The sequence below is a fragment of the Rosa rugosa genome, chromosome 4 (genome assembly GCF_958449725.1).
Source record: "Rosa rugosa chromosome 4, drRosRugo1.1, whole genome shotgun sequence".
NCBI lineage: Eukaryota > Viridiplantae > Streptophyta > Magnoliopsida > Rosales > Rosaceae > Rosa > Rosa rugosa.
In genome coordinates, this window is record NC_084823.1 from 21,808,388 (window position 1) to 21,836,363 (window position 27,976).

General features: G+C 38.5%; 3 protein-coding genes across 3 annotated transcripts; all 3 read right to left on the reverse strand.

Annotated features, from left to right (window-relative positions):
* Positions 1-270: 270 nt before the first annotated feature.
* On the reverse strand, positions 271-4,981 carry LOC133706550 (uncharacterized protein At4g38062-like). The gene is given in 6 exon segments (XM_062132090.1): positions 271-606; positions 1,342-2,249; positions 2,251-2,338; positions 2,341-2,653; positions 2,655-4,243; positions 4,840-4,981. Coding segments are annotated over 4 exon segments (2,811 nt in total). The 5' UTR covers positions 4,197-4,243; positions 4,840-4,981; the 3' UTR covers positions 271-606; positions 1,342-1,381.
* A 1,795-nt stretch (positions 4,982-6,776) lies between these two features.
* LOC133706551 (DEAD-box ATP-dependent RNA helicase 21) lies at positions 6,777-9,046 on the reverse strand. Its single transcript, XM_062132091.1, has one exon. It carries the CDS (start codon positions 9,005-9,007, stop codon positions 6,869-6,871), a length of 2,139 nt encoding a protein of 712 aa, XP_061988075.1. The 5' UTR covers positions 9,008-9,046; the 3' UTR covers positions 6,777-6,868.
* A 9,530-nt stretch (positions 9,047-18,576) lies between these two features.
* On the reverse strand, positions 18,577-23,376 carry LOC133743780 (DEAD-box ATP-dependent RNA helicase 16-like). Its single transcript, XM_062171811.1, has 15 exons — positions 23,115-23,376; positions 22,853-23,014; positions 22,679-22,768; positions 22,450-22,584; positions 22,137-22,237; positions 21,853-21,967; positions 21,474-21,605; positions 21,331-21,396; positions 21,027-21,209; positions 20,147-20,242; positions 19,732-19,869; positions 19,499-19,581; positions 19,250-19,287; positions 18,939-19,150; positions 18,577-18,834 (listed from the first exon to the last, which is right to left on the reverse strand). Exons 1-15 carry the CDS (start codon positions 23,280-23,282, stop codon positions 18,763-18,765), a joined length of 1,791 nt encoding a protein of 596 aa, XP_062027795.1. The 5' UTR covers positions 23,283-23,376; the 3' UTR covers positions 18,577-18,762.
* Between the last annotated feature and the right edge of the window lie 4,600 nt (positions 23,377-27,976).

The window sequence follows — 27,976 nt, forward strand, 5'->3', positions numbered from 1 at the left end:
TAATCCAGGGCTATGGAACTAGTGTTCTTTCTCCAGATGGACGGAAAATGGTCCGATGAGACGGTAAGAAAACAGGCCAAGTGGTGGTCACTTTTCCAGTTTTCCTCGACCTCATGGCCTTGAGCTTTTTCATAGAATTTCAAAGTGAGTTTCAAGTGTCCTAAAGTAAATACAAAAGAAAAACAAAAAATTGTGTCAAGACGGCTTAGAGGCTGTAGGATATCCCGTCATTTCTGTCCCTGTTCAAACTGAAATCTTCAGCAATTTAAATCAACATTAACTCGATAGTCTATTTTCATTCACACCATTGCACTGAATTAAACTGAATTACAAGTGCATGCCTCAGAAATATAGAATCTGAACACCATTGCACACTCAAACAAATCCTTACACAGCTAAGAGAATAAACGGACTCACGCACGCAACGCAATAACTTGGCTGCTCTTCCTTTTGGAAATGGCTGCCCTCTGTGGAAATTCAGTCATACAACACAGTAGGAAATTATAAACTACTTGATCGACTTTCCTTGCCACTGGTTCAAGCTGAGTCAGCTCTCATGCCATTTCCAATTTCAATGTTTCTACCGACTTCCTTCTTTTCTGGCAACTGCGTACAAACAAAAGCTATTAAAGTACATTCCAAAAAAGAAATAATGTATACACAAATCGTGACATAAAAATTCTGGATTAAAATTTGAAGCAAAACTGAAAATTCATGCATGAGAATCTGTTCATCTTGAGAACAAAATTGCGGAGTAAGAGTATTACACCTATTTTCCCGAATGTAGTATGTTAAAGAGGATGGATTTTATCATCTTCCATAATGCAGTAGACCTATACTGCTACTAGTCTTTTTCCCTACAGAGACGATGTGTGATATCCCTCAACATCATTGACTGTGTTAACTTAATTATGCAGTTACTCAGTTAGAATGACAAAAAAAAAATGTGCACCTATATTGTTGCACTAACTATAATGTTGCGTCACTTTCATGTTCCACAGGCTTGCAAAGTGCTTCACTACATTGTTGCACTAACTAGAAGTTTGAATAAGGCGCTAAAACCCAAACAGAATTCAAGGATACCAGAATGAAGTTGAGGAAGGGCTTTTACTGAATTTAAAAGCAAAACCCCTTAAGCACAACACTAGTCCATCATGTCTCCAACCCATTCCAGTATATGCATAATAGCCGTATTAAAGGGAGAGGTTCCATGAGTAATTACTTACATATATGCATGTAATCCCCCATGTAAGCTAGTAATTATTTTGTTAAAATTTAAGAAATCTGATGGTGGGGTGAGGGGAAAGACATGTTAAAATAAGTGAAGATTTTCAGAATTACCTTTTACCATGTTCATCAGTGAGAACTGTATTTCTTCTCTTCAGTATAGCTGCCGATGATTCATCTCTTTCAGTGGTAATCTTCCAGCACTAGCTTCAATTTTTCTTGCTGACGCAGAAATCGTAGTGCTTTCATTCTCTTGGGTAGAATCATAGAGCAAATTATTGACTGTTAAACCCACTGGTGGTCCAACCTCTTCCTTAAATCCTTGCAGCATTGTTTCTAAAACATCCATCATCCTTGTATCCTCATAAGTGAGCTCACCGATACGATCACAAAATTCTTCAAGATGAACAAAAATATGCCCTCTTTCTTTTGATAGCTTTGTGGTGTCTTGAAGGAGGATAGCTTTTTCATATTCAAGCTGCTTGACTATGCCTTCCGAAATCCTCAGTTCAACCATCACCTTATTGGTTTCCAGTTTCTTGGCTTCCAATAATGCTTCAAGTTCCTCTACCTGTTGTTTAAGATGGAACAAGGCTTCCTCCTGATGTATCAATCTTTGGCGCGAACCAGTTACTTCTTTCTCCAAATCAACAATTCTTTTGTTCCTGTCTTCAACCTGTAGCTCTGACATATGCTTGGCCTTCTTCAAAGCTTCAGTAAGCACATCAATTGAAACCAGATTTTCTACAACTTCAGCAAAGGAGGAAGTTAAAACAGTAGTCAAGTCTTGCTCTAATGATACTGCATATACCTCAAGACTTTGTATGTTCTGATCTTTCTCACTGATAACCTTGAAAAGCCTCTCTTTATCTCGTCCAACACATTTCTCTGCATCAAACCTTGCAAGAATTGTCGCTTCCATTTCTCTTCTTATGCACTCTTGTTCCAGCTGTGAGATATCTTTGTGGAGATTTTCTATGCAGCTATCCTTGTCCTTTGCATTTTGGATAAGGTTCTCTGTCTTGTGTGCGGGCTTCCACTTCCTCATTCTTTGCTGCTACTGCAGCTGCTAATAGGACTATCTGCTGCTGCAGAACTTCAAGTGTACTGTTTTCTCTTTGATAATGGAGATGAGGCTTTCTCTCTCATTCTTAAGGATTTCTTCATTCTTTGTTTGTACAGGGATTGAATCCTCTATTTGTCGACATTTTTCTTGATTTTCTTCACAGCAAATTTTCAAGCTTTCAGGACTAGACTTCCAACTCTTTAATTCGTCTTCTAATCGACTTATTTCACAAATTTTCTCGGCCAACTCAAGATTCACCTTTTCTAAAGTCTCAGAAATATCTCGTTTCTCCCCTTCAATCAGCACAAATTGGTCTTTCAGGTAAAGTTGACGTTCAGACGACTCCTTGAGCATTTTTTTTATGTTGTTGAAGCTCCTCCTCCATGTTATTCTGCCTCTGTTCAGTAAGTTCCAAGGACCTTACCCTCTTCATCAATATTTCTACTCGTTCGTGTTCTTGTTCAAGCTCAAGAAGAACTTTTCTTAATTCACAGTCTTTCATTTCCAACTGTTTTGTAAGTACAGAGATCTTGTCATCCATTTCGTCACACAGCTCCACTTCAGCATTTGGATAAGATTTTTTGGAGAAAGCCTCCAAGAATTCTGATTTGAAGATTGTAAGTAGTATCATAATCTCTTCACTTAAAACCTCGATCATAGAATGACAGCTCTCTAGCTCCAACTGAGTTTCCTGCATTTGTTTCTCGTTACCCTTCAACTCAGAGTTATACCCATTTATATCTCCTTTCATCTTCTCTATTTGGGAACTCCATTCAGATTCTTTTGCTTTCAAATTTCTGGAACAGTTACTGTGTGCCTGCTCCAAGCCCCTAAGCTTGTTCCGCAGCTTTGTGAGTGAAGTGGCCCCAGCATTTCTGATCTGAGATTCCTGCAGCTCTTTAAGAGATTCTCTTAATTCCAGATTCTCTTGCTCAAGGTGAGCAATTCTGATTTCCATTTCTTTTGTTGATGTATCTCTTGTTCCAATTGAGTTTCTTAGCTTCGCAATCTCTTCATCCCTTTGAACAGTTAAGCTTTCAAACTTTGACCTTTCTTGTTGGCACTGAGCAAAGACATCCTCATAACGTGATTTGAATTCGGATATTTCAACCTCCAAAAACTTCCTCATACTTTCTTCACGAGCTAAAGCTTGGTTGCACATCTCTAAACGTTTTTGGACATCTTTAAGAATTCTAGTTTTGGAATCCAAGCTTGTCTGCAACAAAGAGATCTCTTCAAGAAGGGCTGATTTGCCCCTCTCCCACTCATCTTTATTCAACTTAAACTGATCTTGTAGCCTTCTATGTGCTTCTTCAAGATGTTTAAACTGCTCTTTCTTCCATTTCAATTGATCTTGAGCATTTCTATTCTCCTCCTCTAAGTTCATTATTATATCATCTCTCTGCCTCAGATCTTTGGCTGCTTGGGCCTTTTGCTCTGCCTCGTAACACTTGCTTTCTGTAGTCAATAAGCGTCTCTTAAGGCCCTCAATCTCCCGACTACTGGCACAAGCATTCTGCTCCAGTTCTTTGTTTTTTTCTGAAACTTCATCAAACGCAAATGCCAATTCTTTATTCTCTCCTTCCAGTTTTTTCAGCTTCAGCTCACGATCAGCTCGGAGCTTTTCATGCAAAGAACTCAAATGCCTAAGAGATGATTCTTTTTCATGCAAACAAGATTGGAGGGTTTCAGAGACTTTCCTTACTTGAGAAATTTCATCAAGCTTGACATTTAGCTCTTGAGTTTGTTTCTCAACCTCCCGCTTAGCTTGTTGAAACTTGATCAGCTGCTCACTGTGAGATTTCTTCAAAGTGTCAGAAATTCCCTTCTCAACCCGAAGCTCAGCCTTGAGCCTCTCCATCTCTGCTTTGACATTGTCTAATTCTTTATAAACATTCTCCATTTCTCTTTGATTATCAACCTTCAAGATTTCCTAGGTGCAGTACAAATCTGAAACATGATAAAGCACGTCAAAGTGACTATTTGCATATAGAAAATCCAGATAAATTGTCTTTCTTTCATTCGAGGGAGGCGGATAAGAATATAGAAAACTATGATGATTACAACACAATCACAAATGAGATAGCAAAAAGCAGATTGAAGTATAAAACCCTAAGACTAGAAGAATTTCATGGGAGTGTTATGTGTGGCAAAAAGCTGGGGTTAGTTTTCGGTATAAAGGTTGTTCCTTACAAATTGCTAGCACTGATTTTTGGGATCTAGCCATGAGTAACTAAGACTAGAGGACGTCACTGCAAAGAAATTAATCTCAGATGAGAAGCATTTATGAAATCCAAATTAAATTTGTTGCATGAAATCGGAATTGTAAAGGCAAATTGTACTCATGAGTTGATTCAGATTCACAAATAAGTGATGAGAATAAAGCAATGGAGGAATCCGTTGGGCAAATCAGATGATGATTCTAGATCCAAATAAATAATATCAAGAGGAAACCCTAGAAAACACAAATTGCAGGTCTTTGCTAAGAAATTAGAGCAGCCTTGCTAGATTTGAATTTGATTGAAGAAAGCAAGAGATTCTAGTACCTAGGGACTGGGGAGTCGCAGACTGGGAATCTGGTTGCTATTTGCTAAGCGGGAAGCACCCTCTGTTTTGTTGATTTCAAAAACAACCAAAATGGGATATTTGCTTTTTTTTTTTTTTTACTTCCTTTTACATCGATCTTTCTAATTTCTATGGTATCCCACCCGGCCTAAACAGGAGAAAAAGAAAGAAAACTAGCCCAGAGGGCTATCCCTAACTCTCCTAGCTCTGGAAAAATTACAAAGATCGTCTAGAAAAGCATTGGAAGCAAGAGGAGGCGGACTAGAGAACAGAACAATGCCAGGATCATGGTTCAAGCTGCCCTTAGCAAGAGCATCTGCAGTGTAGTTGCATTCTCTGAAAATGTGTTTAACACTCACATCATCAAACATACTAAGGGAATGTTGACAGCTTTTTATAATAGCCCCCAAAGGATGAGAATCAGAGCAACCTTCAAGGATGAGTTTAATGAGAATGGCTGAATCAGATTCAACTTCAATTCTTCTGATGTTGAGATTATTGGCAAGTTTAAGCCCAGAAAGCATACCTCTAGCTTCAGCATTGATAATTTGACCAATTCCAAGATTAATACTAAAACCAGAAATCCAATCACCATTATGATCTCTGATTAAACCACCAGCTCCAATAAGCCCAGATTGGTTAGACCTTGTTCCATCAACATTCAACTTCATAACACCATTAGGGGGCTTCAACCAAGATAACATAATAATACTTAAGTCACCCACATTAGAGAGTTGAGCTTGGGCAGCAACCCATTCATTTGCAGCATTAAGAATGATTTGAGGGGCATTAAGAGGCAGCTGAAAATCACTTTCAAAGACAAATTTGTTTCTCGATTTCCATAAAAACCAACAGATGAAAACAAAAAAGCAACACCATTGGATATTTTGACCAAAAGGAGCCTTACCATGAAGGTTGGCAAGGAACCATCCAGACCAGCCCAATTGAAACGTATTTTTGATAGAATGAGGCCAGCTTCGCATTTCCAAATAGCAGAAGCTTTTGGGCAATCCCTAAAAAGATGCAAAAGTGTCTCACAAACTAGAGGGCAAGCATAACATTTATCATTATTAGTAAATCTTCTTCTAGCTCTCTGGACATTAGTCAAGATTTTACCATGAGCAATAGTCCATAAAAAGATTTTCAGCTTAGGAGGAATCTGCATACCCCAAATAAAACTCCATTGAAACTGATTTTGCTCCATAGGCTCAAGTAGGCTGCAATATGCACTTTTGACATTAAAACAACCGTTAGAAGTATGTCCCCATATTTGAGTATCACGTCCACATCCATCACCACCAGGTGAGATGCAAAGGATTTTTTTAATAATGTGAAAAGGGAGACAAAGAGATAACATATCCAGGTTCCATTCAGAGTTGTCCCAAAAGGAGCACACAGTAGCATCAATATCAATATGAGAGTTTGGTAGAGCAACAGTAATGAGAAGAGTCTCACTAACCCATAAATCAGTCCAAAATTTTATGGTTTTGCCATCACCAACACGCCAAATTAGACCATTTCGGAGAAGCTCAGCTCCATGGGCAACACTTCTCCAAGTGCTGGAACTTCCAGGAGGGTATTTGTAATCACTATCAGTAAGGGAACAATGAGAGAGATATTTATCCTTGTAAATGGAATTCCAAAGACCTTTAATACTCTATTTCATAGCCAAAAAAAAATAAAAAAACTTGCAAAACCAACGAACAGGCAAAATAAACATTCCAAACTGATATCATCATGAACAACTTACTAATTATAAACGAACGTCAGGACTAAGAACAATATTTAGAAACAAAAAAAAAAAAAAAAAAAAAAAAAAAAGAGGAAAGTAAAAATATCAATTGTTCAGTACAGCAGGATCCCTATTAAATTTTAGATGAGCATAATCCTATGCAAAGAAACTCACTTCCTTAGTTCCAGCAGAAGCTAAGATGTCTGAGCCACTAAACCAGCATCACAAGAAACAGTACGTTGAACATTCTTTAAGAAGTCTGTTGAACTCCAAATTTCTCAATGCGTAAAGATAGTGTCATTACGTCTAGGTGGCCTATCAGGAATAGAACCAGGCTTGAACTTTGAGGCTTCATGTTTTGCCAATTCAGGAGGAACATGACTGTTACTCTGAATGAGCATCTGCTTGAGATCATAGAAGACATCAGTGTCGTGAATTGTCAACAATGATGTGGCTACACCAGTCTTCCCTGCACGTCCAGTACGTCCAATACGATGGGTGTACGTTTCAATACTTGAGGGCATATCATAATTAATTACATGGGCCACATCAGGTATATCAATACCACGTCCAGCAACATCCGTTGCAACAAGGACATTGTACCTCCTGGTCCTGAAACCTTCAAGACTAATTTCTCTCTGGTCTTGTGATTTCCCCCCATGCAAAGTGGTCACACGATATCCATTCTTATCCAAACTCTTGGCTACATAATCAGCAGTTTTCTTGGTGTTAACAAACACAATAGCAGTCTTATCACCAAGTTCATCAAGCAATCTCTTTAACCTCTCAAACTTCTCTGCATCCTTACTCCAGACCACATTCTGAGTGATCAAATCAGTAGTCTTTCCAGCTGTGCCAATTGTAACCACAACAGGATTCCTCAAATACTTCCGAGCAAGGCGCTCCACCGCAGGAGGCATGGTCGCACTAAACATATAAGTGGTTCTGTAAATCTTCTTGTCATCAAGCTCTTCATCCTCATTCTCAGGTTTGAAATTGCTGGAAGGCATTGCATCCAAAACACCTATAACCTGCGGCTCAAACCCCATATCAATCATCCTATCAGCCTCATCAAGAACAACATAATTGCACTGATTCAAAACAGCATAACGCCTCTCCAAACAATCAATCAACCGCCCTGGCGTAGCAATAACAACCTCACATCCTTGCCTAATTTTAAAACCCTGTTCTTCAATTGACTGCCCACCAACAATAGAAACCACTTTAATACCCAAGTAATGCGCAAACTTGACAGTCTCTTCCTCAATCTGCTGCGCAAGCTCACGAGTAGGTGCCATGACAACAGCATAAGGACCTTCAGCCTCATTCTCCTCACTAATAGGAGGCAACCTAGAAATATAGGTCAACATAGGAAGAACAAAGGCAGCAGTCTTACCAGAACCAGTCTCTGCAATGCCGATAACATCACGCTGTTGCAGGCCCAGAGGAATGGCAGCCATCTGAATGGGAGAAGGCTTCTTATAACCAGCCCTCTCCACAGCCTTGAGCAGCTCCGTACTCAATCTACTCTCAACCCAACTCCTCATAGGGCGAGGAATCCTAGACCCTTTGTAGGATATATTGAAGTCTTCTCGGAATATCCTCCAGTCCCTCTCAGTCATCTCCTCCAGCTTCTTATCAGTCCAATGCCGATCCACTCTCATATCAAAAGTATCATATAGCTCAGCAGCCTCCTCCTTGAGCCTCTGCGCCGCAGCCTCCTCGGGCCTCTCCTCCACGCCGTCCTTCTTCCGAATCTCATCCCTAAGCTCCCTCTCCTGCTTCACCGCAAGCTTCTTCTGCTCCCGGCGGTCCATTCCGGCACGAAACCCTCTCCCAAACAGGAGCTGTGCCTCGTGAGGGTTTTGGTACAAAGCATTCATATCACGCGAAGTGTCCTCTGTATTCTCCCAATCGAAAGAGAATCGGAACTTCTCGCTAGGTTTAATAACACGCTTCTTCGGCTTCTTCGAGCCCAGATACTGCTCTTTGATTGCGTCAAGCTCCTTATCACGCTCGCGGTCCGCTAATTTGTCCAATCGAGCACGCTCTCGGGCCTTGGCCTCCTCTTCGCGCTCCCTCTCACGGTTGTCACGGTCACGGTCACGGTTGCGCCGCTCCAATTCACGCTCACGGTCTCGATCGCTTCGGGAGTATCGGTCGCGGTCCCGGTCCCTATCGCGGTCCCGGTCCCGGTCCCGGTCCCGGTCGGAATTGGAATTGGAGTTGTTGGGGACGGAATCGGAGGAAGAGCGGAGATTGGAGAGAAGCTGGTGCTGGCGGCGTTTCTGTTCCTCGTGTTCTTCTTGGCGGCGTTGGAGAGCTAACTTCTCGCGTTCGCCTTTGGTTAAGAAGACAGGTTTCTTCGGCGGCAACGACGAAGAGATGGCGGCGACACCATCGACGGAGCGTTTCATTATGCAGAAAGGTTTAGGGTTTCTACAGAGTTCGCGAGATTGTTGTTCAATTTACTATATACTAGCCTTCTTCATACATGCTCTGCATGTGTAATAGCTTTTTTTTTAAAAAATAAAAAAATAAATGAAATAAAACAGTTATTGCAGAGAGAAAATAGTGAGAGAAAAGTGGGAGTTGTGGGTTAATTTCTTTTTAATTTTATTAACAAAATCTATTTTATAATTGTTATATTTATCCTTGTGATTTAATTTATTTTAAAAGTTTTTTAATCTTTCAGGATTAAATCTGTCAAAATTTTCAATTTTGGCTAACAAAGTCTCTTCTCTTAATAATAGTATATATATATATATATATATATATATATATATATATACAGTACTTCTCAGGTAAGAATATCCTTAACTTAGCCTTAGGAACGGATTTTCAGTTTTTGACCACTTTTCGATCAAATATTCACATCTTAACCGTTCAGTTAATGTATAGATCACTTCTGCAAATTTTCAGCCAAATTGATGATCGTTAATGTATCAAACTCGATTAAACCAATGAACAAACCAAATCTGTCGAACCGGAACCGTTCGTGTTCATTATTGTAAATTGTAGTTTTGAATGTCTTAACAATCAACAATTTGGCTGAAATTTTGCACAGATGATCTATACATTATGACCTAAAAACTGAACGGTTAAGATGTAAATATGTGATCGAAAAGTAGTCAAAAACTTGAAATCCGTTCCTAAGCTAAGGTAAGAACATCCTTAACCAAGAAGGACTGTATATATATATATATATATATATATTGGTCTTTTCCCGTATACCCGAAAAGCCACTGTATTTTTCCCAACTGCCCAACACTTTTGTATTACACTATTACTTTTAGGGAATGACTAATAAGGACAAGTCCTTTTAGAAATGTTTTTTGTATCTTATGTTAACCTGTGGTTGTAACAGAAAAAACTTTGTTTTAAACGACAAAAACGAAAACAAGACTAGCCTTCAACATGCCTAAGTTTTTCACCTAACGGTTACTTTAACAGGCGGAATCACTGCTGCTTGTCTTAATTTTTTGTTTTAAAACTAATTTTTACAATTAGACCTCGGATTTTTACAGGATGCATGCATCTTAGTGAAAACACATAACAATATGGAATAAACAAATGACCAACATATTTAAGGAACTTAAATGAAAACTTGAAGAAGTGGGTGAGCAACCATCTGAATTTATTTATTCAAATATAAATACATGTTAAACATTTAGAGCCTCATTCTCAGGTAAACAGCAAAAGACTGTTTAGCTATCCATAAGAATAAGAACAGATACTTACTTGTACTGAGAGCACACTACTTCACACTTTAAACAGGAAGGGAAGCACACTGCTAAACTATTTGAGAGAAGACTCTTCTACTCAATTTTTGAATCTAGGACTGAAGTGGAAAATTTTCGAATGCCTTACAATTGATACTAAGGCTCCTTATATAGGGAGCGGAACTCAAACGAGAATTCAAAACCTAAAAATGTACAGAACAACTCCGTGATCTTCTGCTTTTCTGAGTGCTCCTGATAATGGAGGTCGGTCAGGGAAAAGCAAAAGCATTTGGTGAAATGTTTTTCACCTTCTTCTTTTTCTGAAAAGCAAAAGTATCTTTTTTAGAAAGGTAACAGTTGCTTCTTTGTTTTGGTGCTTTTTTCTTCACCAGCTGCTACATGTTGTCGTCAGTTTCTGAACAGTGGCCAAAGACAAAGGAGTTGTTGTCTGCTTGGGCCATTCTTACTGTTGTAGCATTGTCTTCGACATCTGTATCAACATACATCTTATAGTGGTTGTCATTTTCAAGCTTTTCCACCCATTGCATGCATGCTAATGTTGAGTCTATCTCTTTTCTGGTGAGAGATAGGAACAGGTCACTGTTGACTACGTCAGGATGATCGTAAGCAGTGATAATGGTTTTTTCTCCTGCTGCCAGAAAGGTATTGCTGATGTCTTCAGAGATGATCTTCTTGATATATTCTAGGGCCATGGCTTTCATCCAGGGGATGCTTGAGTTTGCTTGGCCATTGTACCCAACACAGGCAGGCTGAAGATACTTCCTTTGAATAATTCTCACATAATGATATGGAGAAATATATTCAACCTCACCGTTTGCCTTCTGGATCCATTCTGGAGGAGTGGATCTGAACTTCAAACGAAGTGTACAATCATTTTTTCTTATGTTTTTGACTATGTTAACAATGATAGGCGGCAAACCTTTAAGATCAACATTTGTTTTAGTCCACAGATTATGGACAAAACCATTTTCAACAAGCCAAAGATTGTGTTCTTGCGGATGTTCACTCTGAACATTTACCAGGTATCTTCCAACATATGGTCCTGCAATAATGAAGAGGGTTGGAGGAATACGATCTTCAGAATTATGACTTCCTATCAGACAATGGAATTCATGCCAGTCTGATTCTTTGAGTGCCATGATAGGGATCCTAGCACTTTCTGGATCTTCTAGGAAGTGAATTTTTTCTTTCTTGACAGCACTCTGCTGTAGTTCTTCGAACTGTGGCCTTGCATTTTCATAAAGTTCTTCAGCTAATGCAAAGAGAGCTGGAAACATCAAACCACTGCTTCTTTCCTGAAAGGCAAATAAAAGATTGTCCAGAATTGCCTTCTGGTGGTAAGCTAGTCTCCTGCCAGTTCTGAACACAGGAGTATCGAAAGTTCGAAGTTCATAATTGAAAACATTTATTACTCCAGTTGGAGTAGGTTTGCTTTTTGGCAAAGCAACAGCCGTCAACGGTCTTGATGAGCCTTTACCGTCTGCCGTTTGAGACGGGCTAGCCAATCCTTTACCCTGGGATTGATCAGTTGTCGCTAAGTCTTTTGAACTTAGCAGAAATCTCTTGAGGATTTTTTCTTTGGGATCCTCAGTAGCTTCATGTTCTTTCCCAGCTCTTCTGCTTCTGGGATTGCGACCTTCGTCGTCATCTCTTCTACTGAACATGGCTAATTCTCTTGTTAAGGCGTCTGGAAGATAGTTTTTGTTTCCTGCAATTAATTCAACAACATAATCATATTGGTTAAGAAATAATTGCCAGTTTGCTAATCTTCCTCTATCAGCAGCTTTATCAAGTTTGAAATTTTTGAAATTCTTTACTCTGGCACAATCGGTGCGAACAGTAAAGGGTTTTCCAAGGAAAGCTGGAGAATTTAAAATTGTTTTCTTAACAGCCAAAATTTCTTTTTCCCCTGTGGGATAATTCAGTTCTGCAGGGCTGAACTTGCCGCTACAAAATTTACAGATTTTTTCTATGTTAGTTCCAAGCGTTTTTGCCAGAACAACACCAGACCAATAATTATCACTCGCATCTGTTTGGAGGATAATCTCATCATTTTCTTCTGGTTGTTGAAGAGGAGGGAGGTTTTTGCAGAGATTTTTTATCTGCTTCACAGTTTTTTCATCATCTTCTGTGAAGTTCCATTTTCTTTTGGAACTTGTCTTGGGAGATAACATTGCTGTTAACCCTGAGATTTTGGGAATGAAATCTCTCCCATAATTTATGACACCAAGGAATCTCTCTAGACTCTTAGCATCAGGAATTCTATCTGGGAACTTCCAGATCTTCTCAAGGATATGAGGTTGGAGTTTTATCACTCCATTCTTGATATTTATTCCTAGGAAATCAACTTCATCGAGGATAAAGAAGATTTTCTTTTCACCTAGGATAATTCCATGCTGAACTATCAGCTTTACAACCTCATGGAGGTGTTTCCATGTGTTCTTCTCTGTTTTTGGAGAAGACCAGAATGTCATCTATGTAGACGACGCAAAACTCCGCAACATGTTTGAAGATATTATCCATCTTTCTCTGGAAGATTGAGGGAGCTTGCTTCAGACCAAAAGGCATCACTAACCATTCGTAATGTCCTTATGGTGTTCCAAATGCAGTGAGAGGTATACTCTCAGGATGCATTTTGACTTGCCAGAAACCCGACTTTGCATCGAATTTCGAAAAGACTTTAGCTCCTCTGAGCTGGTTGATCAACACTCTAACTTGAGCGATTTGATAACCGTCTTTGACAGTCTTTTTGTTGACATCTCTGTAGTCAATTACCATTCTAGCTTTTCCTCTTAGCGTTTCTGCATGGTTTCTCACGTAGAATGCTGGAGCATGATGAGGGCTAGTGGAAGGTTGAATTAATCTCTTGTTCAGGAGATCTTCAATATCTTTTCTGAATTCTTTTTTATCTTCCTCTTTGTACTGAGGAATGGCTTTGACATGACAGATGGCATTCATGTCATGTAATCTCAATTCACAGACCACTGGGTCTTTTTCCCAAAACTTCTGAGGATCGACGTCGATGTTCTGTTCGAGTAGTTTCTTGATTTTCTCAAGAGTGGGAATTTTCTGAGACTCAAGCTTATTCTGAAAGTGCTTGAGGTTATGCTTATGAATGAAACTAGCTTCTTCTTCTTCACTAGTTTCTTCTTCTTCTTCTTCAGAAGATGATTCTTCAACAAGTAATTTTTCTTGTTGTTTGATTTGGAGGATGGGTTCAAATTTGGGTTTGTAGGGGGTAAGATCACCACTATTCGGTTGTGATCTCTGATATTGGGTAGTAAAGTGAGGACCAACGACACTTTTGGCTTGAGTAAGCCTATTTGCCCAGAACACCCTTTCTCCTTTTCTGAGGCCTATTGCTTCTTCATCCTGAATAAATCTCTGTTGGAGAATAAAATCATTTCCCAACAAGAAATCTGAGCCTTGGCCTTCAGATTGCCAGACATTATGGATGATAAATGTTCCTCCACCAATGGTGATATGAATTTTTTTTGCTACTTTATTCATGGTGAGATGGCTTCCATCAAATGTTACACCAGTAGCTGTTCTTTTCTTATCTTCTTTCCAGAGTTCTTCTGGAATTGCAAATCTCTTTGCAACAGTAAATCCCGATCCATTGTCTACAAAGGCATGTAGATGATATTTTTTATGATCAGGGAATTTTAGCCCAATCTCTATGTAGTTGCTGTATCTACTAGTAGAGACGACTTTCGATTGTTAAAGCTCATTTTCTTGAGCTTGTTCCTTTGGAATGAATGGTTTACATTCTTCTGGAATAATTTCTGGTGGTTCAACCAGTTCAAAGTTTAAATTTTCATCGATGTTTTCTTCGTTGATGAGTTCTTCCTTTATTTTTGAGGAAGACGGTTCCATGATTTCTTGGAACAAGGCTTCTACCTTTTTCTCTTTTTGTTCAGAGAAATATTCTTCATATTCTTGTTCAACCAATTGGCTGACAAGGCCATTCTTGGTTTTTCTTCTTGCTTCAGCTATGAAGCATTCTTTGTGGTAAACATAGGGAGACAATTCTTTTCGTGACATAAGCAGTAGTCACAAACGAATGTACCAGGGTTCACTTGATAAGAAGACATTAAGGATTCTGTCTTGCTTTCTTCCCAGTTTTTGATTTTCAATACATTCATTTGTCTGGATTCGAAGTACTCTACTTCAGAATCTGTCTCAGACTCAGATGAATCTTCTTCTCCAGACCAGGCAGAGTAAACTGACCTGTCGTCTTCTTCATCATCAGAATAGGCGATTTCGTAGCCTTTCATATTTGCTGATTCTACTATATGCTCATATTCTTCAAAGAGAGCTTTAGTAGATCTTTTACCCTTTTCCGGGCATTCATTGGCATAGTGCCCTTCAGCTTTACATAACCAACATCTGCAAGCTTTCTTGCTAGGTTGTTTATGTTGATGAGTATTCTTCTTTTTCTTGAAGAATTTCTTTTTAGGATCTTCATCCTGTTGTTTCTTGTAATTGGAACTTTTCTTGAATTTCCAATCTTTTCTTTGATTACTCTTTTTGAATTTTTTAGAGTAATATTTTCCTTTCTTTTTTCTGTGGAACTTGGATTCATGGCATCCCCAATTTGTTGGCATATCCAGTATTCTGTAATAGAAATTTTCAACTCCTTTGAGTTGTTTCTTGGCCATCTTAGCTCTAAGATTGGCTTTGCATTGTTCTTTCAGTAATTGCCGGATTCTGTCAGCAATCCCTCCAACTGAAAATCTTTCAATTGGTTTTTCTGCTATGCTTTCTCGCACAGCTGTTCTCCATGGTTCAGGGAGTTTTCTATGCAACAGGTTGACTAGATCAGTATTCTCTAGTTCACCAATCGTATAGTAATATTCTTGAAATTCATTCAAGTATTCTTCAAAATATCTCATGTCACAGATTTTGAGAGCATAGATATTTGATTTGGCCGTTTCTCTAGCCTTTTCACTCATATTTGCAGGATCTCCACAGAACTGATCGTACAGCGGTGCTGCAAAATCATACAGAGATTTTGAAGTTTTGATTTCTTCCAGCCATTCTTTTCCTCTGGCTGTCTCTTTGAAAGAGTAGTAATACTTCTTAGCTACTCCAGTGAGGGTAGTTTCAAAATACATCTGAAGATCAGGAGCTTCAAATTTTCCACGGGTAAGAGCAGAGGCCATCATCAGGCTATCTACCCATTGGTCAAGAGTTTTCCTCTTGTCTAGAGCTTTGTCTAGATCTAACCAGATACCATAATTGGAAATTGGTACTCTGGGTATCTTGTCCTTTGGGACAAATCTTTGAGAATTTCTTTCTCCAGTTCTGCCAGTAGGGGCTTTCTGTATAGGGAGTTTCAGTTTTCCCTTTTCTCTAATGATGAAAGTTTTGGAGCTTTCTCCTTCTTCCATTTCAATATCTTGGTAGGGAAGGAGTTTTCTTTCCTTTCCTGGTTTGAAATTTTTCATCTCTTCGATTAGTTTTTCTAATCGTTCAGGATTTTCACAAAACTCTGCTTCTTCATAGATGTCATAGAGCTTTTGTGCTCTAAGCATATTAACTGGTCTGTTTAGATCAGCTTCTAATTCTTCTTCAGTGATGGACTCTGATGGTTGTTCAGAGTTTTTGGTACCACTAACACTAGCTTCCCTAGTGCTGTAGCTTCTTCTGAGAAGATTTTTGTTTATCCTGATATTCTCAGGACAGGCATCACTTTTTCTGTGATTTTCAAAATTTAGACTGATTTCTCCAGTCTTTCTACTTTCATAAATTTTAGCTTTTGCACTTTCTGCTGGTAGCTTCGGACCAGATAATTTCCATTCAATGGGAAAAGTTACTTCATTCCAAGTAACCTTATGGATCTGTTGTGAATGGTTCTTCTGACTGGTGAGGAATCCAGTAGTAAGACCAGGGATGTTTGATATCCTTGTCTTTGGCTCTACTGTAATACTCATCAGTTTATAGTATATTCTGTATACTATTGCCAATTCTTGCATATCATTTTTCATAGATATGCCATCTGTCTTGACTCTCAGCCTTAGACAGTGAGCTGCATCCTTCAAGCTGGTTGAAAAGTTTGGGAAGCAGTTGAAATAAGCTACTTGATTGCATAGAGATGCTTCAAGGGTTCCCAAAAGACTAGCTTGAAAATCTGTTAGTCAATTGTCTTGTAAGACACATAGAACTGAACAGTTTATGCCTTCTCGAGCAAGAAGTTTTATGCCTACTTGGACTGCTCCAATGTGCATAAATTGATAATTTTTTGCTTTTGCTCGGGCAACTTCAGCAGGAGTGATCAGTAGTAGATCTGTTTCTCCTGTTGTGGAAGGGGTTGTAAATTCCAGTAATTTGAAATGATGGCTATCCATCAGGTCAAATGTTCCCCTTTTGTATATTTGTTTGAAATCTAGCTTTGGAATTGAGGCGTTTTTTACCTCATGCTCGATTTCGTTGTATTCAAATTCTTCAGCATTTAGGAGTTGTACTCCTTTCTTTTTCCCGAAGATGCTCATCATATTGACATCTCGAGTTTCTTTCGGCTTTTCATACCGAATACTAGTAGAACTAGTTGATGGATCCAGAAAAATCATGTTTGGAACATGATTCTTTTCCGGTCTCTCTAATGGTTTGAACCCATTAGCCTTCTTTGTTTTTACTATAGGCACTTTCTTGTCCTTCAGTATATTTTTCATAGAATCCAGCATTTTTTGCTGTTCAAGGATTTTTCTACTAACACTTGTTAGCTTTTCTTCTTCCGTTTTTGGAAGATCTTTGATATAATCCAGTTTGTTTTCCAATTTTTCTAATTGGTGGATTATAACAGGAATTTTTTCTAGATGCTCTTGATATCTAGATATTTCTTTCTGCAGGATCTGATATTTTTCATCAGAAGATTTTAATAGAGAATTCAGTCTCTCTATTATTAAATCAGACATTGTCCCCATTGGGGGGGATTCCCCTGCTGAGCTCTTTACAAGCTCTGATACCAGTGATTTGCGGATCTAACCAATGCTCAGATAATCAAGAGGTTTTTGTTCCTCTTCCAGAATATATAACAGATTATCAATATCTTCTTCTAATTTATAAATTCTGGTTTGAAGTCTATAGATAATATCCCAGTAGTTGGGAGTTTCTCTACTAAGACTTTCTCTATATTCTTTCAATTTTCTCAATTTTTCTCTCTCTTTTTGCAGTTCTTTGCTAGTATTTTTACAGATAGCATTTAGCTCAAGTCTGTCAATGATAGAAATCTTGAATAGTAAATTGTACTGTTTACATTTGAAATAGAGGATGAGTGCAACGTCTGTATATATATGTAAACGAATAAACTCTGATGGGCCCACCACGTTTCATCAAAACTTTAAACAAATAAGGAAAACAGATAGCAAAGAAACCAAACTGACAAAGACAATCAAGAAAAGGGTACTATTGGTAGGGATTTTGCTAAGATGGGTAGTAGGCATGAAAAGAAGAAAAAGTTGTGTAAAGAGGAAGAAAAATAAGACACTGGGGTGTATGAGAAGTATTCTCGAGGATTTGGGGTGTATGAGTATTAACCCTATATATATACATATTATACATACATCTAAGGACGGTCAGCTGTTCACAGCACTGTTCCTTAGAGCTCGAATTGAATGACGCTTTTACCCTTTATTTTTGTCTCAATTACAGTTTGGTTTCGTTGGTTACTGTTGTTGTGCGATAGGTTTTTGTGGTATTTGGTTTGTTCAGTCCGATGTATCAAGAGAGAGTAGAAGGATTTAGGGATAGCGAGAGAGAGAGCGATCTAGGGATAGAAAGAAAGAGGGAGCTTCAGAGAGTTGCAGGCAGAAAGAGAGAGGTATTAAGCCCTGCGTAAATTCTTTCGTTCTTTCTTTCTTTCTTTCTTTTGTGGTTTTCTTTGTAGTATGATTGGGTACTCTTTTGGTCTTACGATCTGCCCTTTTTCAATGAGTGGTTGTTGATTATTGATTGTCTGTTTCGTTGTTTTAAATCGGGTTGCAGAAAGTGGAAGGAGGTTTCGTAAGTTTGAGTTATGTGAAGCTATTGGGTTATGTCCCTTTGTTTTAGTGTCAATTACGGGATTTATTTTATTTTCTTGTTGTTGTTGTGCGATGGGTTTTATCTCTTACGGGATTTAAGCTACTAGAACACATGTACAGAACTATTGGACCAGTAATAAAAGCTACTGATAAAAATGAGTATCATACAACTAGCAAACCAATTTTCTCTGCTTGCCGTCACCATTTGACGCAAGTCCGTCCACATGAGGATAATGATATGATCATTTCTGTCTCATTGTTTTGTATCTTGTTCCAGTAGTTAATCAATGAATGATACATGAGCTACTTTAAAGCCAAATACCAACACTAAAGATTGAAACAAAATTGGGAGGTAGCTAATAAACCCTCTGTCTATACAACACATGGATGAGATAAATAGATAAATCAAGTCTTTTGCCTTTTTTGCTTATGGTTGTCATTGCCATCTTTTCTTTCCCTTCTTCCTTTCTTGGGTCCCTAGCATTAGATTATAACAAATCAATTAGCAACTTCTGGTCTCTGCCTAATGACATGAAGTATAAGCATGAAGAAATAAGTACAAAAAGAAAGCTAAAGTATACCTGAGCACTGACAGACTTAAGGGGGTCCTTATCTTTCTTGGATTTTTTCTTAAATCCACGGCGACCAGGGTTGTTGTTACCCATTGCAGCTCTCGCAAGCTTAACTCTCTTGCTGGCTTCTTTAGTTGTTGCATCCAACAGATAATCAGGCACAACTCGCAGGTGAGGAGCAGGGGGCTTCTTACTCAGAACCTTGTCATGTTTCAACAGATCTGCGCAAGAAAATGAAAATTGCTCATGTCTTGCAACTTGACATGATACAGCGAGTATAATATAAGACTCAAATATATCCAACCACAAAAGTTTGGTACCTAGATCCTTTTGGTTGGCTTCAAAATGAGCCTTCAACCTAAACAGATAGAAGCAGATCATTAGAAAACTAAAACTACAAATATTCTGGTATAGAGGTAATGCAGAGAAACCAAAGATTGAAACCTGAAATTGAAAGCACTGAATGTGATGATATTGGTTAATTTAACATGCCTCAAGTCTAATTTTGCAAAAAATACAGCGCAAAAGAATTCATATTGATAAAGAAAGCAATGATTGTCGATACTCACTTTTCAGAATTGAGAATTTCATTCCTCAAATCCTGAGCTCGGGATTCTCTCACGGCAAGTTTTGTCACACTCTTTGAGACATCCTGCATATAATTCATATTTTAGCATTAATGACTGTCCGCCCTATCTTTCTATCTTCCAATGCAATGTCAGAATTAGGAATCACATGAATGCAACTTAAACAAGGTGATTAAGACAATTAAAAAATAGCCACAGAGAATCAGAACAATCACCTCGGCTCTATATCTTAAAGACTCCACTGCATTCTTGGTCAGTAAAGTAAATGGAACAAGTTTATTTGAATCATTTTCTTCATCATCTCCTAAAAAGGACTTTATCTCTTCAAAAACTTTCATCTCATCTGGAGAAACCTGTAACAAAAAGCTAAAATTATCAAAATCTTATGCAAGATAAGAAGATGATCATTTCTGTCATTATTTAGACCTCCTGGGGTAACAGTTAATTTGTTGAGGCATCAAGTAACTTGAATAGTTCACAAAGGATGCATGGGATTATGCAGAGTGGACGTGAAATTCAGACTATTGATTCCAATTATGTAACTATTATGTAGAAAGACCAACCACCATTCTACTACGTGCTATTCCCTACAAAACAACAAGAGGTCCTTAAATTGTCTAACAAACTCACAAGAGACACAGAAGCACCAGTACTATATGCTCTTCCAGTACGACCAATACGATGAACATATCCTTCAACACTTAGAGGCATATCAAAATTCAGGACCTGCAAAAGAGAGTAAAAGAGCAGATATTGTTAATGGCATATCAGATGATACTTTACTAAGTATTCTTTTTTAGAAATCAAGAAACAGATAAATAAATCTACAATAGGAAGTACTCAATCTACATCAAAAGTGAGCAAGCAATCCAGCAAAAACAGAAACAACCCAAAACAAAGTCATGTGGCTACTCAAGAAACAACCATCAGCTCATGAAACAGCAGCAGCCCGAAAAGGAATAATTTCATTTGGGGGGAGGTGTGATATATATGTGGTTTCCCGGTAGAACCCCATTCCGACAATTGTTACCAAACCGGCAAAAAGAAGCAGTTTCTCTTGTAGCAGTTAAATTAGGTTCACATATAGGTAGGTAGCTAACATGATTAGGAAAACAAACTCAAGCCTTTGTCATTCTTAAAAAAATAACAATTAAGAATAAAGTCTGCAACTCATGGCTCTGAAATAGTGAATGATAAAAAGAACACACAAAACCTCAAATTTTAAACAAGTAATATGCAATGCGTATTTCAGGCCATTGTAATTTACCAGGATATATGGTTAGGAGATATACTTGCATTGTTACAGAAATTCAGCTATTTTATAGATGGTAATGAATACACCAAACACTAAAACCCAGAAATTACTAATAAGTGAATCTAATTATAGCAACAGCAAAGCAAACTCTAAATTGCATCTAGGATGCATATATCATACCCCAGAAACTGCTGTAGTCTCTGAAGGTAAAGTTTAATCGCCATCCCCAAAGCAAAGCAGATAGTAATGACATACCGTGTGTACATTCTTGAAGTCAATTCCTCGTACCACTCCAAATTCAGAGTCAGCTTTGGGTTTGGGTTTAGCATGTCGTCTAGAATTTTTTGAATCGATCTTTTTCTGATCATTTTCTTTTTTCTCCTTTGTTTCACTGTCATCGGTTGCAATCAAGTAATCAAAAAGGCCAGCATTGAATTCCTGTTGACAAATGAAGGTGGTGAGGATTTTGCGAAATGTCATTCTCACTGAAACTTTAGCCAATGACATAAGTAACTTTATCCATTATCAAGTTGCAATATCAATTGTTGTGCTTACAAACCTCAAGAATGTGGATACGAGAATTTTGTGGCAACTCAGAATTCAAAACAGCAGATCTTATGCCAAACTGCACAAACAAGAAGAAATCAATTTCTACAGTAGTAAGTTAGCCTTTATCGATGCATGTAAAGGAAATCCATATACCTTTTCCAAAAATAGCTTTATTCTGAAGGATGTGTCTATTGTATTAGTAAATATCAGAACCTTTTTCTGAACCAACTCCAACTTTAACAGGGAAAGGATGTAAAGTAACTTGTCACGAGCAGTGCATGATATCTAAGAAACAATAAAAAGAAAAATATAAGTTGTTAACCCTACATTTATAGAATTTATAAAATTTAAACATGCAAAAATTTGTAAAGATCACTGGTATAGAGGGAAGGAGATATATCATAAATAGAAAGGGGTACAGAGTAAAGAAGATTAACGAAATAATAATCATCAATGTGATGTCAGACATGCTTTAAAAAAAAATTAGGTTTTAGAAAACATGGTATATGTTTAAGAGCATTAATATTCTTACCCAGGACTGCTCAACATTTTTTGGGATGACCTCATCCTTGATATCTCCAACTTCAGGCAAAGTCAAAATATAGGAATTATGTAGAATAAGCTTCTTTAGTTTCTCGACATCATCACTGCCAAGTATATAGGTATCAGATATATAGTGTACAAAATGAAAAAAAAAATGCAACCTTTGAGCCTTCAAGAGATATATAGTATCACAAAACACACTGTGCTTAACATCCTAGCTCCTTAAAACTTGCAGAAATAAGAACTTGTAGACATATTCAGTGAACAACAAACCTTGCTGTGGCAGACATAAGAAGAGATTGACAACGTTTAGGAATGTGAGGTGTCAAAGCTTTTATGTCTTCCTCATATCCATATGACAAGAGAAGATCTGCCTGAAACAAAATATAATTCAATACTCTCTCGACAGAAATTGCAAAATAATCATTCTTTACAACTTATGGGAAAATGTGAATATCATGTAACAGATTAAAGACGATATTTTTGCAGTAAAATTTTGATATCGAAAGATCCTAGGATGTCCCACAACAATTTAATGGACTTTACATTAACAATCAACTTCTCAGAAAACAGAATGGCCCCTCACCTCATCAAGCACAAGCATTTCTAGTGAATCACCAATGGATGTTGCTTGTGCTTGAAGAACACCATCCGACAAGCACTTCTTTATGCAAGCTGGAGTGGAAACCAGAATCTCAGGCGGGCCCGCCAAAGCTGTGCGCTGCATTTGTCGATAAGATAAGAGTTAGCAAAATGAATTTAGACAAAAATGCATAGCAAAATCTCCATAGCTTGGAAAAAGAAACTGAACCAACCAAATCAGAAGTAGGCATGTTGCTTGTCAACTGTACGACTTTCAATGGAACTCTACACAGTTCAATCAACGACCTGACCTCCTTATAAACCTGCAAACACACCATAAACATAAACTCAATTTAATCGAAGAGCATTACAGATTTCGAAGCCGTAAATGTTTGGGAGTTATAAACCTGCTGAGAGAGTTCCCTAGTTGGGACCAGAACAATGGCAGTAGGAGCGAGTTTCTTGGTTGATTCTTGCGTAGCAGTAAACAGCTTCTGAAGCAGAGGCAGTAGGTAAGCAAAGGTCTTTCCAGAACCAGTCTTTGCTCTGGCCACCACATCCTTACCCTCCTGAAACCCCCAATTTGCAGAAATACAGTAAAACAATCAATTAACACAATCTTTCAACAGTAAAATTCATTCGTTGGAAGAGAGAGAGAGAGAGAATTACAAGGATGAGAGGAATAGCGACTCGCTGAATTGGCGTGGGCTTGAGAATCTTCTTCTTGTTTAGAGCACGAATAAGGCGGCCGTCCAATCCGAGATTTTCGAAGGTCTGGTCCTCCTCTTCGTCTTCGCTTTCGATCTCCTTGGGCGGCTTTTCCAGTGTTTCAGCCATGGAAGTCTCTAGCTTTCAAGCTTTGTTTGGGCAGCTTCTGGGGTTTTAGCGTCTTTCTGGGGTTTTAGCCTTTTAGACTTTGGCTTCTCTACTATAATTGCTTTTTGCTATGATCAGCAATAATTTGCTATTAGACTGCCACATCAGCATCAGCCAATCCAACGGTTAATAATTGAGTTTACAAAATCACATTGGTGGACTTGAAGCATTATATCGTGTCCTCTTCTTTATATTCTTCTTCCCTTCCCTTCCCTTCCCTTCTCTTCTCTCTCTCCTTCTCTGTAACTAAAATTGAAATTGACAACTTTCTCGATGAAAAGAGTTGCAACCATCTTTCTTTAGACACAAAATAGTCATTCTTTCTTTAAACATAAAATACCGTCAAATTCATGAAATATCTCATGGTAAGAACAAAACTCATTTGAATTCAATTTATAAGAACAAAAACCCAGAAAATAGAAAGTATTCGACAATAACAAATCTCATATGAGATTATGATGATTCTTCGTAGATGTAGGATTCTGCAAGTGTTTCAAGGACTACTCAAGAGGATTCTTGAAACTCCAAAACGGATATAGCAATTTCGTCATGGAGAGTGGAAATTGCTGGTAGTTGTTTTATAACCAGATGAGAATCAAAGACCAGATTGATATGAGAGAAAGAGAGACAGAGAGAGACGAGGTCTGCTGTTTCTTTCTGAAAGTTGGGCTTTTGCAAATTTTTCATCTCAGCCATCAGATTTTATTAAGATGATGTGGTAGGCTCTCATAAAAATCCAAGCAGATCTTAGCATTATATTTTCTAGCAGAGAATCCAAGTCCTAGGGTTTTACGAGCTTCCTGTAAAACATAGACAAACGGGCGGCCCATTCAGGACTCTAAATGTACTATTTTGCCCTCAATATGGGCTATTTTTTTTTTTTTTGGGTGAGGATAAGAGTTTGCTGTTATTTGGATAAACATATTGTCTATAGGATCATTAATCGAATATTTTGTTTTCTATTTTAGAATAATGAAAATAAAGAGAGAATTGGGAGAATAGTTATATCTTTAATTGATGATAGGAGCCTCTATATATAAAGGATACAAGTACATAACAATTGAGTACAATGAATCCTATTCTAGTTAAGACCAGGAATCTAAAACAATTTTCTCCTATTACAACAATAGAAATAATCATAGTTTGGTAAGACACACATATAGAATATCCTTCGACACTTCCCCTTGTGTCATCCAAACATAATGTCACATTAACATCTTGGCGCTTCTAGCGTTGCCGCGTTAAAAACTTTGCCCGAGTAATAAAAACTCTGTGGAACAAAAATAACCTCGGGGGGGGGGGGGGGGGGGGGGGGAGAAAAATAGTACAACACGCCCTTCACTATTTGAGATCAAACATGTAGACATCATGTCTCCCCTGATGTCGAGATCTCTCCCTGATTGCAACAATCATGGGAGTTCGGATAATTTACGCATTTCGATACTCTTCACATGTTTCTCGAAAGTGGACTTGGGCAACGACTTGGTAAATAAGTCATCCATATTATCCTCAAATCGGATTTGATTCACTTCAATCTTAAGAAGTGCTTGTTGTAGCTGATTGTAGAAGAACTTAGGTGATATATGCTTGGTGTTGTCGCCCTTGATGAAACCTTACTTCATTTGTTCAATGCAAGCAGCATTATCCTCATAAATGCATGGAGTTTCATCTATGGTAGACTTCAAACCACATGTTCTTCAAATATGTGAAACTATGGATCTTAACCATATACATTCACCAACTACTTAATGAAGAGCAATAATCTCTGCATGATTCCAAGTACCGACAAGGGTCTGTTTCGTAGACCTCCAAAATATCGCAGTGCTTCCCATGGTAAAGACATAACTAGTTCAGGAAAGACCTTTGTGTGGGTCAGAGAGATACCTGGCATCAGCAAAATCCATCAAAACATCACCACGATTTTGATGGAGTGAGGGAGGACGCCGCCCACCTGTGAAGGTGGCGACGGCCCTATGGCCTATGGAGTCTGATTCCATCTTGTCATCCATTCTTTTATCTTTGTAGGGATATACAAGCCCAAATCTATCGTACCCTTTAAGTATTGAAAGATTGTCTTTAAACCACTCCAGTGGAGTAGCGTTGGCGCATGGCTATATCTAGCCAACAAGTTCAGAATAAATGAGGTGTCCGGTCTTGCATTGTCTTAAGCACAATAATATGCATATTATATTCAGGTAAGTACTTCTGCTACTGTTTGCTCAAAAATCGTCTCGGCCACGTGTCACTGGGCCGAGGGCTTATTTGGCTTACACATGTCCTTCTAGAGTGGTGACGTGTGAGCGGGCATGCCAACTCGCAGCCGGTAGGCCAAGCGAGGTTTTGTTAAAGATTGTAGATCTTGCGCCGATCTAACTTCTGATCAGTTGATTGTGGGCCGAGGAAGGATCGATCTCGGCCGCGGGGTTCTCTCTGCCTTGAATGCAAGGACTTTAGCACGGATCGGCCTTAACTAGCCGCAGCCTTCGTGCTGTGTAACTCGGTGATTGAGGTGAAAGTGAAGTGATGATCATTCTTTTTGTGATTTTGTATAAAGTAAATGACGAAAAGTAAATAACAACAAATAAATAGCATAAACGAAAGTGCAGGTAAAGAAAGTGCAGGAATGTAAAGAGCAACAAAGTAAAGTGCAGGAAGATAAATACCGGTAAAGAAAGTGATAAGATAAACATGTAGATATTGATAAGTGTTGCTGAATTGTAGAAATGTATTGAGATAAAATTTGAGTAATCGCGTAGAGCGTTTGGTCAAGGACCTCTAACAATGAAACCTATGGTCCTTTTTATCGTGAAACTAAACTACTGAATGAAGGAAAAGAAGCAATCTCAACCTTTGATAGCTAAGACCGCATTGATTACAAATAGAACAGTATTCATGTTTGTGATATTTTTGACGTTATCAATGATTGATTCTTTCATGAGTAATCAATCAGGTCTTGTAACTTATGATTGGCAATAACACTTTCTGATGACTTCAGCAACGTTTCTTCTAACAATCCATCCTCTTTGATGTGCCGCGGCTAATTAGCAATTAGCCGCGGTCATTCATTACGCCTTGTGATTCATTTGGTCTCTCCCGATCTAATAACGGCTCTCTGCACACGTTATCTTCGGTCATAAATTTAACAATAAACATTTATGTGTCGCGGCTAATTGAGAATCAACTTTGTAAATCTCTAATGTGTCGCGGCTAGTTAGTCGCGAATATTCATTACGCTTTGTGGTCGAGCCGCGGATATTCATTACGCTTTGTGGTCGGGCTCACCTATCTGCCACGTGAGCCTTGCCAAATATTGGTTCAAACAGAGCCCCCTCTAGTCCCTTGAGCTTCGGCATAGATGCCGAGTGGTTAAGGGACTAAAAGATTATTTTTAGAAAATTCTCTTGGCAAGGCACACGCTCTATTATAGGCGTTGTTGACATTCGTCATGCCGCAGTCACTCGCCGCGGCTCTTCATTATGCCATGGCTATTCAACCGTTCAAGTGCGGCCTTATGTCGAATTTGGGACTTATCCAGTCGTTTGCCATGTAGCTCACATCTACCAACAAATATGATTAAAATCACGGCAATAACATCGTAGATTTGACTGCCAATTAGTTAATAACATCATTGATCCTTATTTAATTATCAAAGTCATGGCTGCCAATCAACTAAAGGAATCAAGGGGGTGCCAATTAATTATGAAGATCATGGCTACCAAAAAAGAATCATGGCTACCAATTATGCAACTGAATCTTGGTTTCCCAATTAACTATGGCACATTGGCTGCCAATTAAATTGTGAACTTCATGGTTTTAATCAATGAACGAAACCATGTCTTGTCAATTAATTATGGAAAGCATGGCTACCATATAATTAACATATAATTAACAGAATCATGGCTGCCAACTTAATTATAAAATCCTTGTGGCGCGCAAAAACTGCCAATTAATTGTGAACTTCATGGTTTTAATCAATGAACGAAACCATGTTTTGTCAATTAATTATGGAAAGCATGGCTGCCATATAATTAACAGAATCATGGCTGCCAACTTAATTATAAAATCCTTGGCTGCCATATATCTAGATATGCATCGTCAATGCCTGAGTCGATACCTTTCACAAAAACTGGGCTTTCCAATTAATTATGGCACATTGGCTGCCAATTAATTGGGAAGATCATGCTTTTAATGAATCAAAGAATCATGCTATAAGAGCAAGTGCAGCGGTTCTCTTTTGCCCGGGCACCACCTCAGCAATCCTTGATTTTGACTGGGTGTGCTCCTTTTTTCCCCTCCATCGGGCCTGTTTTGCCCGGGCACCATTTGGCTTTGTTTGACCAAGGGCAAGAAAAATTCCAAGCCCATGCCTTTTGTCTTGCCCAGGCTTGGCCTGCTGCCACCTCGGCCCGCAGTTGATCGTGGCTGACGTCACAGGGGCCAGTGCAGAGAGAGACGCGCTAGAGAGAGGCCGTGAAGAGCACGGACAAATCACAGCAGGAGGATGCGGTTTTTTGTCGCGTAGCGACAATTAATGGCAGTGCATGACACGTGGCAACTAGCCGTTGGTTGCTTTGGGAATTTGAACCCAACGGTCAACAAATCTGGGCCGACCAAATCAACAGTAAAAATGGATCTGACGCTAGGAATTAATATGA

Bases quoted from the DNA above. Each gene is read 5' to 3' on its own strand.
- LOC133706551 (XM_062132091.1), bottom strand. From the start codon at position 9,007: ATGAAACGCTCCGTCGATGGTGTCGCCGCCATCTCTTCGTCGTTGCCG.
- LOC133743780 (XM_062171811.1), bottom strand. From the start codon at position 23,282: ATGGCTGAAACACTGGAAAAGCCGCCCAAGGAGATCGAAAGCGAAGAC. The intron at 22,769-22,852 runs GTTTATAACTCC...GTGTGTTTGCAG, and splicing joins CTAGGGAACTCTCTCAGCAG to GTTTATAAGGAGGTCAGGTC. The intron at 18,835-18,938 runs GTATACTTTAGC...ATCTAATGCTAG, and splicing joins TTAAGTCTGTCAGTGCTCAG to GGACCCAAGAAAGGAAGAAG.